Source organism: Cydia fagiglandana, chromosome 6, assembly GCF_963556715.1.
Source record: "Cydia fagiglandana chromosome 6, ilCydFagi1.1, whole genome shotgun sequence".
NCBI lineage: Eukaryota > Metazoa > Arthropoda > Insecta > Lepidoptera > Tortricidae > Cydia > Cydia fagiglandana.
Genome location: NC_085937.1, coordinates 14,762,765 through 14,779,339, shown reverse-complemented (window position 1 = coordinate 14,779,339; position 16,575 = coordinate 14,762,765). Strand labels below are relative to the sequence as shown.

The 16,575-nt window shown below is 36.1% G+C and overlaps 1 protein-coding gene and 1 long non-coding RNA gene across 4 annotated transcripts in view; one reads left to right on the top strand and one right to left on the bottom strand.

The window, feature by feature from the left end:
• The window catches only part of LOC134665301 (uncharacterized), a 34,985-nt gene that overhangs the window by 16,670 nt on the left and 1,740 nt on the right, over positions 1 to 16,575 (bottom strand). For 2 of the 3 annotated variants that reach the window (XM_063522210.1, XM_063522213.1), the window contains exons 3-16: positions 16,156 to 16,289; positions 15,199 to 15,346; positions 13,363 to 13,482; positions 12,621 to 12,711; positions 11,473 to 11,592; positions 10,315 to 10,499; positions 9,156 to 9,273; positions 8,641 to 8,773; positions 8,143 to 8,261; positions 7,842 to 7,954; positions 7,174 to 7,383; positions 6,466 to 6,577; positions 5,277 to 5,394; positions 4,172 to 4,311 (exon numbers count right to left, since the gene is read on the bottom strand). In XM_063522210.1, coding sequence (XP_063378280.1) covers positions 4,172 to 4,311; positions 5,277 to 5,394; positions 6,466 to 6,577; positions 7,174 to 7,383; positions 7,842 to 7,954; positions 8,143 to 8,261; positions 8,641 to 8,773; positions 9,156 to 9,273; positions 10,315 to 10,499; positions 11,473 to 11,592; positions 12,621 to 12,711; positions 13,363 to 13,482; positions 15,199 to 15,346; positions 16,156 to 16,289 — 1,861 coding nt within the window. The remainder of the gene's footprint in view (positions 1 to 4,171; positions 4,312 to 5,276; positions 5,395 to 6,465; positions 6,578 to 7,173; positions 7,384 to 7,841; positions 7,955 to 8,142; positions 8,262 to 8,640; positions 8,774 to 9,155; positions 9,274 to 10,314; positions 10,500 to 11,472; positions 11,593 to 12,620; positions 12,712 to 13,362; positions 13,483 to 15,198; positions 15,347 to 16,155; positions 16,290 to 16,575) is intronic. The other variant, XM_063522214.1, reaches the window with a different exon arrangement.
• The window catches only part of LOC134665343 (uncharacterized), a 125,732-nt gene continuing 116,765 nt past the window's right edge, over positions 7,609 to 16,575 (top strand). Inside the window, exon 1 of the long non-coding RNA XR_010098359.1 lies at positions 7,609 to 7,794. This is a non-coding gene — a long non-coding RNA (uncharacterized LOC134665343). The remainder of the gene's footprint in view (positions 7,795 to 16,575) is intronic.

Sequence of the window (16,575 nt, the reverse complement as noted above, 5' to 3'; positions counted from 1 at the left end):
AAATATTGGAACTTTGATACCAGGGCTGCGGCATCATCTCGCAAGACGGCGACTCCCTAATAAGGTACCAACACAACGAATTCTGTGGAACCACCTCCGACTTCTGAAGCATTTCTTAGTCAGGGCTTAGAAAAAAATGTACGATTAACCCTCGGCGATCTCTGCAGCAAGGAAAAAGGATTTACTAATTTTTTGCGATAAAGGCGTCATTCCTGAAGAATATCATAGTTGATTACGCTCGCTTAACTGTGAAAATGATGTTATTAACCGAGTTCCGGATGTTGCAGCATCAGAATCCAGCAGTGATGAAGACGATTGTTAACTTTTTTTGTAGCATATTATTTTATGATTGAATAACCAAGATACATTGATAAACAGACTTAGAAGTTTTTGTGGCAAAATAAAGTGATTGAATAAATTAAATATCGACATGTCTGTTATCGATGTTACCTTATCATTAATCTTAGATATTTATTACATTTTATAATAAGTGTTCTTTTGGCACTGTATACTATACAGTTTACGTTTTAATTGTTACGTACTACATAAATATAAGTTATAAAGAAATTATGTACCGCTTTGCGATTGATTTGCATGAAATTTCTCGGTAACTTACCTACAGATAGTAGGTAGAAGTTACATATTTGAAATATTAATCCACCTATGACTTATCGATAACAGATTTATCATTTTCTCAAACACTCGTTTTTGCCACAAACTTCTATATCTGTTGATAAAATATCAGTTTATTCATTTTAAATACCAACAAATTACTACATGCTAACAACTACCTACTTTCTTTAGTGAAAACACTGTAATCAGTAATATTTAGTAAAATTATGGAGCTTACAATAAGAAATTCGAATATTCTTTACAAGTAAAACCACTTATACTTTGGTCGATTTTCAGTTAGCTACTATGCGAAGCTAGTATTAAGCGCACTTAGTAGGGTCTGCCTGTACAACTACATGTTAACATTGGGATAAAGTTACATGCAAAACCTATTATGTCACTGTACAGTTTTTTGGCAGAAAGATATTGCAGTTTAATGAATACGTAGATCTTCAGACAAAACAATATAAAGATGTTTAGTATATTTTAGCTTGGCATAAAATTAATAATTTGCTAGTTACTTTTTTACGCAAATACCAAATATATATACATAGAAGCTACTTTTAGAATATAACAACGGTTATAATTTCATAAAATGATTATGCAAAAACACGTTAAAACCTGGTAACAGTTTTTACTTGAAGGAGAACACTTGAATCATTGTGTTATCATACACATACCGATTTCTTCCAGTACATAATGCTACCAAATCATCAATATGTTGCCTTACGCTCAAGCTATCTTCGGAACGAAACGTAGTATCAAAAAATGGGTTTTACCAGTTTGTAGAGCTTGAAAAATTAGTTCTAAAGATCTAATAAAATCACTTTCGTCATAAAGTCACTTAATAGGTATTTGCAGTAATAGGACGATTTGTTCATGTTTCTTACACTGCTACTGTTGCTGTTACTGTTACCGACACAAACACCAGAGAGGAGGAGATCAAAATATCAATCCTAATGTATGGCTGTGAGGCCTGGTCCCTAACACTAAAAGAAGAAGGTCAGCTCCTGGTAGCAGAGAGAAAAGTTTATCGCAAGATCCTGGGACCTATTCAGAGAAATAACGGCACCTGGAGGATCTGGAAAAATGCCGAGATCGAGGAGTTAGTGGCCGAACCCAATATCATCGGCGAAACGAAAGCGCACAGACTTCGCTGGTTCGGTCACCTACTCTGAATGGGAGAGGATCGGGCTGTCAAGAAGGCGTTCTTGGGACGACCGACTGGTAGCCGTCCGGTGGGTCGGCCCAGATATCGCTGGGAAGACAGTGTGGCGGCGGATCTACTTCAGCTTCGCGTCAGTAACTGGCAGGAAGTTGCGCAGGATCGGGACAGGTGGCACGCTCTCGTTTCGGAGGCCAAGACTCTCTTTGGATCGCTGAGCCAAAATAGTTAGTTAGTTAGTTCATGTTTCTTAATATACCAAAATAGTTATAAAAATATTCCGGCGCTTTTGAAAAATCCATTTTATAAAAAAAACATACCATGTTGGTTCGGAACCGGGCCTTGTTACTGGCACTGACAGTGGGCCTTCTTACAATTAGTCATAGTACAAGTTCAAGAATAACAGAAAATACTACCGGGCCTTATTAGCTTTTATCATGAATTAATTTCATCTTAAATTTAAAATGGTCTATAGTAAAATACGGCCTACATGAGTCATGGAAAAACAAATTGTATTTTATTTAGTACCTATTTGTTGTTCAAAATCTTCAGTAAGCTAACTTATAAGACTCTATCTATTATAATTAATCTAGATTGACAGTTTACTTAGCAAATTGTACTTTTACCTTTAGGTTTTATGTCGGAAATATTTCACCCAATTTGTACTGAAACATAAGCATTTGAGCGTAATTAATGATGTTTACTGATTGTTAATCTTAAATATACCCATTATGTAGGGCACTTAAATTATTTTAGCGGACCAAGCGGATGTGTATGTTTGTGGACCACTTTTTTATTTAAATAATTAAATTGTAATTCATTCAAAAAAAGTTATTACAATTAGGGATTTAGATACCTCACCTACCTTATTACAAAGCATTACAAAAATGTCCAAAGGCCAAAACCACGCCGATAAGACATAAGACCTCATAAACGACTCCATAAATATAAACGTTCACTGAAAAAACCCAAATTCATTTCTGATAATTTTATTTCGTTACTGAGTTATCGTTTTGCACCGAATATCAATGAAATAAAAGCACGTTGTTGTTTGATAGATACATTTATATAAACATCGTCACATGAAACCAATATAGGTACTCGTAAACCAGACCACTGCGATGCCACTGGCTTTAAATATCGTTCTTTCAACTGATGATATAGCCACAAAAACCCGCTGAAACTGCAGGTCGAGTCTTGATTTCAATTTCTTGATGATATATCATTGCATTAACTTTCAAAGCACATGATATATCTTAGAATAGCAACAAAACTGGTTGAAACTAAGAATTTTATTGCTGAACTTATGTGAACAATTAACATTGCTTCGTCTTCATAAATAAAATTTTAATAGTTTATATTGTTTAGGCTAAAATGTGAAGAATTTTGTTGATACATTGTTTATCTAGTATATTGACATTATGTCATATATGTTTTTAAAATGACGTAATATGAATACCAGCACAATGAAAATTTATTCCAATAAGAAATAACAAATCTTCAAACTTTTTTCATTTTAAGTGAATTAGAAAGAAGCTAATTACACTGATTTGGTTGTATTAATATATTTTATTAAATAATTTGTTATATTTTTTAAGTATTATGACTTGTGAATAAAAATAAATCGAAATTTTAATGACTCTAGATCTCCGTGTGACGTTATTTATTTACCCTATTTATTTTGAACACAGTTTTTCACTGGTATCATCATTCGTATACGGACATGAATTTCTGTCAATATATATGCTAAATCGAACTGTCAACTTGGAAGAAAGAAGTTACGCGTCCGCTTCCAACGGCCCACAGCGGGCATCTGAGAAGGAGAATTTGACAGATATGGCGGATGTATGGAAATTATACGAAAGTTTACGTTTACGATTGAATTTCTCTGTAGCCTTTAAGAGGAAAAATAGGAAAAGCCTGATTCGTTGTAGTCCAGTTATCTGGCTTTCGAAATCACTCGATTTTATAGTATGAGCATCGATTTTTTTATACAAATTTTACTAAACGCTGACACTCGTTCATCACGTTTTAGGTACAACTTTGCATAAGTGTATTTATTATATTGTAAAACATTTCAGATTTTCAAGGGTGATTCGTTGTAAACACACTCTTTGGGATATTAATGACATTTATTATAATTTTTTTTATCAAGAGATGTGAACGCTAGCGACTAAACGGTGACTGCCTTTTTCGCTGATTTTGCTCGATGCAGTCTTAACGGTTAAGGGGCTACCCGAGGTTTTCATCGATTTTTGACAAGTTTTGAATCGTATCTTCTTTTTTTGCACTACAGATAGAATTATAAGACAAACGGTTATCGGTTCTTCAATCTTTTATCTCCGGTTTTGTCCACCGGATTTTGAAAAAAATGAATACTTATTTTCCGCCTACCTTTCTCCGATCCATAAAGTATTCGCTCATAGGAAACTTATCCTTATCTCCCGTGAAGCCTTTAAGCGTTGTTGGCAGAGGTAGGTCCAGTTTCGGTCTTCGCGAGTCCATCTTATCAGAGTCCATACCACGAAGACTGCCTACATAAACATTTTATATACAAATCTGTCTTGCTGTGGATTGCTATCGCCAAATATACAGGCTGTTAGACTTTTTAGCAGGTGCAATCGTGCTCATTGTCATATAGGCTCACGTCATTTCTTAGGTAGGTACACAACTAAAAACATTATTTTGTGCTAGGTATTTGAATGTTGAGATTTAGGGCTATTTTAGATTCTGAACAGTAGAAAATATATGGACTCGCACTCAACACTAATCGACGAGTAAATCGGGTATTAATAGTCAAACAATCAAATTACTAGAGATCGTAAATTTTATAGCATTTTCGGTGCATATAGGAGTGGTGTTAAGAGCCCTTCAACGTGCACACTAGCGCCACTGCTAAATAATCGTGATTATTTAAATTTCACGAAAGATATTTAAAAAAGGGAGCCGCTACGGACTGTATTGTGTGTTTAAGTACCTTTTGAATACATCATACTAGTTTTTATGTTGCTGGATTTGTCAATCTATGCGTCCAAAGTAAAAACGGCCGTTTTTGTTTTGAGTTCCTAGATCGACGAATCCAGCAACATAAAAACTAGCATGATGTATTCAAAAGGTACTTAAATACACAATACAGATTACAGTCCGTAGCGGCCCCCTTTTTTAAATATCTTTCGTGAAATTTAAATAATCACTATTGCAGTGGCGCTAGTGTGCACGTTGAAGGGCTCTTAGCGGAATAGGTATAAACAATTTCAACCCTAATGATTAAATTGCGTTAACTACGTTAATATTAACCTTACATTTACAATTTCAGGTGGATTTATCTATACTATACCAATTCCGTTAACATTACTCCGCTGCACCAAAAATGCTATAAAATTTACGATGTCTGCAAATTACCCACCCAACATACAAAATCAATTGTTGAGAATGATATGGAAGAATTAACGTTATTTAATTACATATATGATTTAGATAATAGACTGGATATGGATACCGGGCATGTCATCATTTCTCCGCGGTGGTTGCATGAGGGCCATCTGCTGGTAAACTTGGTCTTTGGGTGCCATGAACTGTTCAAGATATGTCAGGAAGTCCTTGAACGTGACATGATTCTGTAATAGTGATTATATTTATAACCAAATGTTAAATTGCTTGTAGCAGCGACCACATTGCTTGCATGCATTTTTAGCCCTTATTTATTGCAACCTTAACCCTTTTCCAAGCCGCACCAATCTACGAGGTTTTCCCAAATAATCCAAACATATTTCAATTACTTAATCCAGCTTTGCTGATTAATTTGAAGACATGTCACATTTCTCGAAAGTCTAATCTAATTTGAGCCTTAAATCGGAATGCTAAAGTTGAAATTCTATTGGCGTGTATGTGGTCGATAAATCGTACTATGCCTGGAAGAGGGTTAAAGATTAAAATTATAATATTACTATTTTATAGGATGACAGCAACATTAACATTATTGAAATAAAAATGATGTAACAGGGAAATTGTGAAATAAAAAGACAAATGATGGTGATGATGTAGGTATACCTACCTATCTATTTACTCGTAAAATCTTATTAGAATCAACAACAATGACAATTTGTAATGGATTCCATGATATAAAGGTTAGTCATAAATATACACCGATTAAGATAAGAGTTAAAGTTTTTAGGACATAAATATGTACGTAACCCGGTATTATTCTGCGAAATTAATGTTTTGGGGCCAGTCATGTGAGTAAACAATAGATAAATACTGCGGTTTATTGGGTATTGTTTACCAATTGGCCGTTAACAAATCTAACTGCAGACATGGTTGGTTTTCCTTATTGACGTGCTTTGTTGATTTAGTACTTATTAGAACTTGCGTCAACACATGTTTCTCTGTATTGGGTCATACGTTACGTATACACGTGTAAATGATTATATAGCTGAGAATTCGTAAAGTAACTCTTCTGTCAGCAATAAGAATATAAAATTACAAAATTTAGAAATGTATAATTATTTTGGTCCAAAGATTCGGCAGCTTTTTGAATATTTATTCTCATAACCTGAATAGATTTATTAATGACGATATCGTAAGATTCCTTTGCACGGGTTACCATTGGTATACAGTACGCTTAGTAAGCGTTAGGACTGCATGGACCTTTAAAAAATGCCTTAAAATTTTAATGTAATTTTGTTTACCGTTTCTTCCCCAATCCAATTCCTTTCAGCTGGTTCCGTGAGACCAAGAACATCTATCCAATGGTAATAGTTCTTGGAGTTGTTGCCGTACCAGTATTTTATGATGACGTAGCTGTAAGCAGAACATCACTCTTAAACTAGGTACAAAATTTTATTTGTATTATCACCTCCCTAAGACAACTTTTCTAAATACCTACACGCAATTGTGTTGTTAACGTCATGAGCTAAAAATCAGGTAATTTCCTCGCATATTCCAGTGATATTCCAACACTACATATGATGAATACATTTCTCAAGATTACAAACAATTAGCACTTCGTTGCTACTTGGTAACCCACTCCCACTCTAGCCATTATGACGTTAAAAATTTCGTATGATTCATTACGCAATCTGTTTAAATATAAATCACTACTTCAAAACTAAAATAGTGGGATGTATTCCCTGACACATTTACTTACAAATTTTAGAAGGTAAGTAATTAATGTAATTATGTAGACGTGGACAAATTTTATAAGAATAATACATAGATCGTATGCAACGTTTAGGTATACCGTGCCGGGATAACGCCAAAGCGCACACAGCGCATCACGTCGGCTGCGTCCTGTCGCCGCTCCGGCCAGTCGCCGTTTAGCCACCGCACTCCAGCCATTAAGGAGTTAAATCTCATCGAGAAGAGAGATAGATTTCTTAATCCAGCACATATCTTACGCAAGTCCATCGTCGACCATCTGCTGAACGTCTGGATCGTTGACGATCTCTAGAATCTCAGCGTTGTCTGGATTCCGCTTGATGTCGACGAGCTGCCAGGGCGAGATGAGGCCGAAACGCACGCAGCGCATCACGTCGGCTGCGTGCCGCCGCCGCTCCGGCCAGTCGCCGTGCAGCCATCGCACTCCAGCCATTAGGACTTCTATCTCACTGAGACAATTATTTACTTTTGAGTAGTTTGGTTTTAATCGATAACAGACTATTTACGTCAAAAAAGGCAAACAGATAAGACTTGAACGAGAAGTTAATGCATGATATGTTTTGAATTGGCGATAGATTTTAGGAGATTAAATATCCCGTTTACCACAGATTTTATTCCGAATCCCATTTATTTTTCTTGCACCAATTCTAAACCCCTTCAACATCACGTTAACCCTTTGAACGCTTTATGTCATAAACATCACTCAAACGCCAAGATCCCGGGCGCAAGCGGGCTAATGTAAACCCTTCTTGTAAGCGTGAAGGTTACTTTAACAGCGTCCGCCAAAACACCTATAGTGGTCCTTGGCGCGGTGCGCACGACTAGTAACGACACCTTTAGTTGTTCTTGGCGTTCAAAAGGTTAAAATTTCAGAATGACACTTTATCTACTAGCAAATTCCACATACCTGGTGACGCAGATGTAATTAGATCTTAAGAACATTAAAATTTCATCCAATTCTAGAGCAAAGAAATCTCTCGATGCCACCAAAGGTAGGAAGAACCTTTGAACCCGTGATACCTACGGGAACCACACTTGGATTAAAAAGTAAACGAATAACAACGCTCAAAATCAAAGTATTAGGTAGAACGGATATTCAAAAAAAGGACTAAAGATTACAAACTTGAGGTATTATACCTACTACGCAGGTAAAAAATAGCAATATCTTAATAAAAACTTTATCAACTCTTTAAAATAACCACTTTTACCATTAAATCCATGACTTCTTTGATGCCTTTTGCCCGTGCTTCTCGAAACAACGCATATGCTGTATCTTCGTTTATCAAGGACTCGTTAGCAATGAAGGCCCAACATTGTTCTTCCAAATCTATTGATCATAAAAGTTAAAACTAAATGTATTATTTTATTGTGCCCACTTACAAATATAATTAATAAAACAAGAACAACATCCCCTGGGCTTCGGAAGCCGGTGTTGTTCGAAGCTTGTAGGTAGATGAAGTACAACTGATCTTCCAAATTAGGTAAGTACCTACATTGTAAACTATTAATATTTTTTAATCATTGCGAGAACGGGTATGGTTATGGATATTTAGTCAAGGCACTACGTGAGTTATTTGGGCAATGAGAGAGATTCTGGGCGGGGCTCTTTCATAAGCCAATTTAAGCTCAAGTCGGCTTTACGCATATTTTATCTTACAGCCAATGCCAGTGTAGCAGTATAAGAAAATAAAAAGAATCTACCTAACCTTTAATAGCCAGAAACTGTGCTGCACAAAATAGTGCCAATATATTTTCCCGTTTAAGTACTCTGTTGCTTTCCGGTCCGCTGAAAATCATCCAATCATATAACGCTTGAAACGCCTGTGGTGTGACGCGAGCCTGAAATAAAATCATTGGTATCAGCAGTCCACTTTTCTGATAACGTTAGAGGGTCTCCACACTGATTGACCTAGAAGCGTAACTAAGCCGGTCAGAGCAGAAAATTGATGCGGGGTGAAAAATGAGATCTTGTGTGAAAAATTTGTTACGAATATTTAAGGTGGGTTTTAGACCTCGTGATTTTTTTTCTATTAAGCGAAAGTCAAGAAATCAGGTTTCGAATCGACGAAGTTACTAGAGAAAGGCCTCAAGATTGCTAATAAAATTGTTTTCAACCGTAGTTATGATTTAAAAAAGCGCTGCGATTTTTCAAAAACTGCTGGTGGAACCTAATGCTGTGTGGTAACGCTTTTACTTGTAGGTACCTATAAACAAAACTTACCGCCGGCAGTGTAATATCCTTTTGCGTGTTAGCATTGAAAAATGCCGAATACACTTGCAATACTATGTGATGACAGTGGAACTCTTCATCGTCGATATGAATCACTGCGTCGGTGTTGCTAAAATTACAATAGTATTTACGATTATCGATCTATTTGATCAGTAGAATGGCCGTTAACGGATAAGTTTTACAGGCGGGGAAACACACCTTTTACTGTATCCTCTTGGGGTTCAATGTCCTAATACTAGTACAAATTACCTCCAATGAAATTTAAATCTTAATGAAATGGAATAGAGTTTTTTTTTATTTTGTTTCGTTCGATTTTAAAACAAAACAAATTCAACTCTATTTTCTAATACCGTTGATTCAAATTCGATTGCCAATTTTCCTTGTATGGTGGGCCGCTAGAGGTGCGTCAATGGGTGACTAGTAAATGAAGCAAAAATATTTGATCTTTGGGTTTTCTTACAGTATTTAAACTATTATTATCAAGCAATGTTGGTTACATTTTTGGGATCGTCGTTATGAATAATTTTGCTGCATACGTTTCATAGAACAGTGGCGAAGCAACCCCAATAAATAATGGAATGATAAAATATATATAATCAACATGGGTAAAAAGTCTGCCCATTGGAAAACATCCCGGATTAATACGAGTACCCCGATACGAGTATCCCGGATTGTGGGGCGGTACAGGAATTACGAATTCGTGTTAATTAATTAATTACACTTAATTCAATATACACTCGTTCTACAATTCTTTGTTAACCGCCCCTTGAGAGGAAAAAGGTTAAAAAATAAAATTTCGAGTGTAAATTATAGTCCTAGGTATACGGACCACATAGTTAGCCTAGCACGTGTGACGTAAAAAAATTAGGATTTACGGATTGTATCGCTTACAGTGGCGGATTTGCAGTCTTTGCCGCCCTAGGCCTCAGGCCCTGTAGCCGCCGCTTTCAAGGCACCCGTAATATTGACTAATTTTGAGTTATTTCTTGTTACCATCAGCGAATTTTTTTTCACAATTTGCCGTCCCTAAATATTTTGCCGCTCTAGGCCCGGGCCTACTGTGCCTTAGGGTAAATCCGCCACTGATCGCTTACTCGTATGTGTAACAATCAATAACGCCCTTTACGTGCAAGTGTGATGAAAATCTTACACATAGTTATGTACACGTCGATAAAACTCCTGAAAGAGGTCCTGTTTCTTGGGTAACTGGACCCGCAGCCAGTCCACCGGCTCGTACTGGGCGAAGCCGAGGCTCTCCAAGTCCTGGAACTTTTCATGTTTCGCTTCGGACAGTTTCGGCTTGCCACCACATTCGCTGTGACATGTGCCCGATGGCTGGAAATGTACAATTTGATATGATATATTTATATATTATTATAGATACCACCAGAGATTGGACAATCTTTCAAACTTGAAATTCAGCATTTAATGCTGGAGGAAAGCATGTTTTTATCAGAAAGAGTCTTTCAAATTGGACTACAGCTGCTAACTGTTTGTTTTATGCTGACTGTAGATAATGAAACGGACGGGACATAAATCTAGTCGGCTCGTTTCTTGGATTAACTTGATCGTATGTACAGTTTCAGAGATAAATGACTCCCCTTGCAAACGAGTTTCTATGCAGGAGGGGTTAGGTTATCTCTGCAGCTTACCTAGATATCTAACAATTATGAGTGAAAAGTTAAACTTTAACTGATTTCCCCATAGTAAACAAAACAAGGTGTCATTACTTAAAAGTTATTCATTTTTTTTAAGAAACACTATATACCTACAATGTTCACTAAGATATTTCATAAACACATCAATATTAGCAGGTCAGTTTGCGATAACACACTAAATAAACGTGACTTTGGAGTTATAAATATAAAGGCATAAACAATGAGATTCAACATTGATTCAGAATGAGGTCTGGCATGGTCGCATTCTACAGACGAAACGTAAAAAGTTTTTATGTCAAAAATCATTTTTGATAAGTACAAGCTTTTATCGCTGACTGTACTTTTCTTTCCACAGGAAACAATACAAAACAAACAATAAACAATAGTTATCAACCCCTAACACAATTAGGTTGCGTTGTTTTATCAAATTTCCAATGGCCGCCTCCTGTCTCCATCATCAGATCAGCTCGATGGTACCATAATATTGCATTGTCACCCAACTTAGGTATGTATGCAATTTTACAACTTCATTGGAAACCGGAAAATGGGTCAAATTTCACTTGCAAGATTCGATTAGGTACAGACACACACAGACATACAACGGGACAGGTGGAACTAAATAAAAACTTGTAATAAAACAATAGACTAACGTCGTTGATTACGCTGTCGTCATCCGGTTCGCCTGCTGCCTTTCCTTCAAATTTTACTTTTACTTTAGCCTGAGTAGGGTCTGCTAAAAGAACGCCCACGGTCGAAGACTGAAATACTACCTGTATACAAAATAATGAGAAAATATTGTTAGGTACTTTCCACAAAAAGTTATTATTTTTTTTTGGATTTTTTACACACGTCAGATATCCAACAATAAGCATAAATAAGCGAGCAGAGACTTCCTCAGACAGAATAGACGTCATGGTTTCAATAATAAAAAAAAAATCATGCTACGTATATTATATTTTGGGTTACTTATTTATATTTTGGAAATATGTAAATATTAGTAAAGTTGAGTTCAACATCTTGCCAAAAATATATTTAAACTCTTCTAAGACACGATTGACAATAAAGGTCATGTAAATATATTTTGAACGTTGGCTTGAGTTGAGTTGACCTTATGAGATATTGATACTTGATAGGTACAGTGTGTTTGACAAGAGCGTGACCAGTGTTCATGTATATTTTAAGGATGTGGCACAGAAAAAAAAAGTACTAGCTGAATAGAATCTTCTTTTGCCTACAATGCTTCGTAAAAAATAATAAATTTATTTTGACAGTTTCTCACCTAAACTTCAATAAAAAAAAGAATGTCGCTTACGATTCACGTTATTATGAGGCAGTGTTCTTCTATACGTACCCTAAAGGGCCCAACTAAACCAAGCTGATTCCATATAAATAAATCGAAGGCGTTTGTACTTAAGTGGGTGAAGCATTATATGGAGTATTAAAATGTTTACAATTTACCGGAACACGGGAAATATAAAAAAAAAAGAAAAAAAAAAATAATAAATAAATAAAAAAACCTCCTCTACATAGGATTTAAAACGGGTCTGCAGATGTTTTCAAAAAATTTTATTCTATCATTGCGTTCTGGGCCTTCTGGGCAAGAAAATTAAAGAAAAAAGGTTTGAAGATATCTCTAGATACAATCAGAAGGCGTTTGAATGAAAATGGTTTAAAATATCGCAATACAAGTTTTACCGGTCACGCTCTTATCGTACATAGTGTATAATATTTGAAAAATCTGAATACGCCTCCAAGTTTAGTTGGCAAATATGATTTATTTAAAATATTGATATTATACCTGATTGGATTGCACCTTTAGATTACCACTCGGAGTGCTTTTAAAGGGAAACATCGGGCGCCTATAGGCGTCATGATCGGAACTCTCCGCGCTGAAATATAAGCAATCATCATTGACAGGGTTAGGAATAATTGATTTTTAATTACATATGTGACGAATGTGTTAGTCACTTTATTATACCGTCATTATACGTCATTACACCAATAATGACTGAGCAGAAAATTTTCGGAAATTAGGAACGGAGAAAAATAATTATTATTAGTCAGTTACATAGTTACTAGCTATGCCTGCGCCATCGACCGTTTGCGATTCGGTCAATTCAATCACCTTTTTCAATCCTATTCCTTGGGGTGGTAGGGAAATAGATAAATAAAATACTAGGGTTATGCTTTTAAAAGCATAATCATTCCGTTTCAAAAAATAAGGTAAAGGCAGACAGACAAAAATAATGACTTTCGCATAATATCAGCGTATCCCACACATTTCGTTAAACTGTGGAAAAGGCTTTATGTGTTGGCTTCAGCTTCCGAGCCCTTTACCCCGTATAAGGAATAATAATAGAAGTAATAAGAATAGAAGCAATATGAATAGAAGTATAAGGAGGAGAGGAGGAGGAGGTTAGAATAGAAGTAAGGTTGGCATGGGAATGACAGCAACATTGGATTGTCAACTGTTTACGTTGTCGTCTTCAAAGTTTAAAATAATAATTCAAACAAATAAAACTACGTATTTCGGAACGCACCTGGAGTCCTCCGGGTGGCTACTTTCGGCGGCCAACTCTATTTGGTTGCTTTGAGCGAACTCCTTAGCGAACTTTGAACCATACGTGTCTTCGTTCATCGCTGATCTCTTTTTTTGCGACCTTATGCAATACATTAGCATTATATTACCGTGTACTTATGTGTCTACTCCTATACTCTGTATCTTTAGGTACTTCAATAAAAGTAAGCAAATAATTTGTACATTTTCGGGTAGTTATAACATTTATTGATTAACCAACCAAATACAAAACCACCTGGGGGCCGATTTTTGAATTTCGATCGCTCGATTTCGATCTGTCACTGGACGACCTGGGGGCCGATTTTTGAAATTCGACCACTCGATTTCGTGTATTTCGTTAAATGATATCTCCACTACTAGGCGTTTAAATTCTACTAATAAAATTGAAAGCGAGTGGTCAATACCACTAGATTCCAAATTTAGATCGCTCGTATTTCAAAAATTAGCATTTCGTTGTTTTCCACCGATTTTCGAGTGACGAAATCGAGCGGTCGAATTTCAAAAATCGGCCCCCTGACTTAAACTACATTATTTGATAATGTAATGTTTTCATCTACCCTCAACTGGCTTAACGCATTCACTACCAGGGGGCGTGGCCTAGGAACAAACTTGTATGACGGTGAACGCACATATGCGTCGGTGGCAGTGAATGTGTTAAGAAGCCATTTGAGGGTAGATTTTGTTTAATCTTTTTTAAATACCTAAAGATACAAACTATAGCATAAATTACGAAAATCATATAGATATTTGACTTCTAGTGAGATTCGTTAGTTATGTTATAATTGCTGAAAACGTAAGGTACGGTCAGCCAAGAAAGTGGTGTACCTACCACTTTTCGACTCTATCAATCAGATGATAGGGTCGAAAAGTGGCAAACCACTTTCTTGGCTAACTGTACACAACCAGCTGGCTTATTTTTTAGTGTCATTATTGTAACTTAGAATTCTAGCACTAGACAACAAAATAAGCCATATAATATAAACAGCATGTTTCGAGAAAAGCGTAACAAAATATAGGTCAGACTTTTATGGCTTTATAAAAATATAAAATCGTGTTAGATTTTTTGCAAGTTTCGGAATGAAATCAGAAATCGTTTTACATACATAGCTGTTATAAATAAATTATAGAAACACATATCACCCTATGGTTTTGCAAGTATTCTTATAAGGTACAGGAGGGCAATTTAGACTGCGGGATAATTTCAACTAATCGAAATATCTTCCATGTTTTACATTATTAACTGCCATATGTCCAGTTAGCGAAAAATATGTGTTGTGTGTAAATCTAGTTAGTTAATAAAATAAAACGTGGATGATATTTCGATTAAGTAGTTGAAATTATCCCGCAGTCGAAATAGTCCCCCTGTACCTTAGTTAGTTAGTACTTAAGTAATGTTAATATGAAGGATGTTTTAGTAGGTGAGCGCACACCCAGCCGCCAAATTGCATTACCACTTGATATATTCAACCATATTATGTCTATGGCACTTATGCAATTATGCGGCTTTTTGTACGACATACCTACAAAAAAACCAGACAAGTGGGAGTCGGACTCGCCCACCGAGGGTTCCGTACTTTTTTTAGTATTTGTTGTTGCAGCAGCAACAGAAATACATCATCTGTGAAAATTCCAACTCTCTAGCTATCACGGTTCTTCAGATACAACCTGGTGACAGACAGACGGACAGACAGACGGACGGACGTCGGACAGCGGAGTCTTAGTGATAGGGCCCCGTTTTTACCCTTTGGGTACAAAACCCTAAAAAGAGGTGAAATAGTACTATTAAAAGTCTACTCACTTTCCCTTATAACTCCACGACATGTGATTTTGTGCAGTGCTGGTTGTAGAGTTCGAGCAGTACTTCACCACAGCGTCTCCTGATTGCTCATAGAATGATTTACTACTGTATCTCTGCACTGCTATACTGTTTGTCTGTTTGACAAAGCCTAAAAAACAAATGAAAATATTTAACCACATATTTTGAACAGGCAAGACTGACTGCAGTATTCGAACTTCAAGATATTCACAAGAGAAAGAGACGACACGTACTAGATCCATTCTAGATACGTTATAGTTTAGATATCAACTAGTTCTCTTTTGCAGCGCAATTCGGGCAACCAATGTCACTTTTACGTTAGATAGAGTAAGATATCTATTAGATGTGAATTGGATCTCTAAGTCATATCCTGTGGAAATCGTTCAAGAGTATCTCCAGAATCGCGCAAATGTCAAATTTGACAGGTTAGATCTTAAACATATTGTTATCGTATCTTGGTGATGTCTAAAAGATATCTAATAGATATCTATTTCAAAATCCGAATAGGGCCCTGATACAAGTTCTCAAGTTGGTCTGTAACTCTGTAGCTTCGTTAGTTACCATAGTGACTTGACAATAATACCTACCTATTAAGGTTCAATTCCATCAGGTGGTAGTTATATAAGAACTAAAACTTAGGCAAAAGCGAGTAAACGACGGTATCTCGCGCGTGAGATACTTAAAATCGAATTCAATAGAAATGGCAAATAATGCAAACATAGGTAACCTCACATTTCGACGAAGGTCGTTTTCACTGAAATATAAATAATTAACAGTTAACTTGGTTTGTTTACATTATTTGCATTTTCTATTGAACTCCAATTTACTTACCTGGGATGACACCAGAAAACTCAAAAAAGAATAGGAAAATGATAAGGAGTAACGGTTTCTGAATTGCATTATTGGAAATTACCTACTTGGTTATTTTACAAGACTTACTGCTGTCGCTGCAGTTGGTGGTCAGCTCAGAAAAAGAACAACTCCTATGTAGTTTAGGCCGAATGATGATGGAATATATTTCACTATAATTTTCGAGCGTATTCCGGAGTCTTCTCTTGGGAGCAATTATAATGCTGCAAGATCGAAGTGACAGCGAATCATAAATTGGCTACTTAAATGATCATCTATTTATATTATTGTTTTAGTGAGTGATTTGGGCAAACACCAAGACATAATATGTATACAGGATGGCTAAAAAATAACGTTGCCAGGGACGTCTTGGGATTATTCTGAGCAACTTTTACTATGGCACCAACCCCGAAATCGCGAAAAAAAATTTGTCTGTTTAATACATTTTGGCTTATTTTTTATGGGAGGGTAAATTTTTTTTCGCGATTTTGGGATTGGTCCCATAGGAAA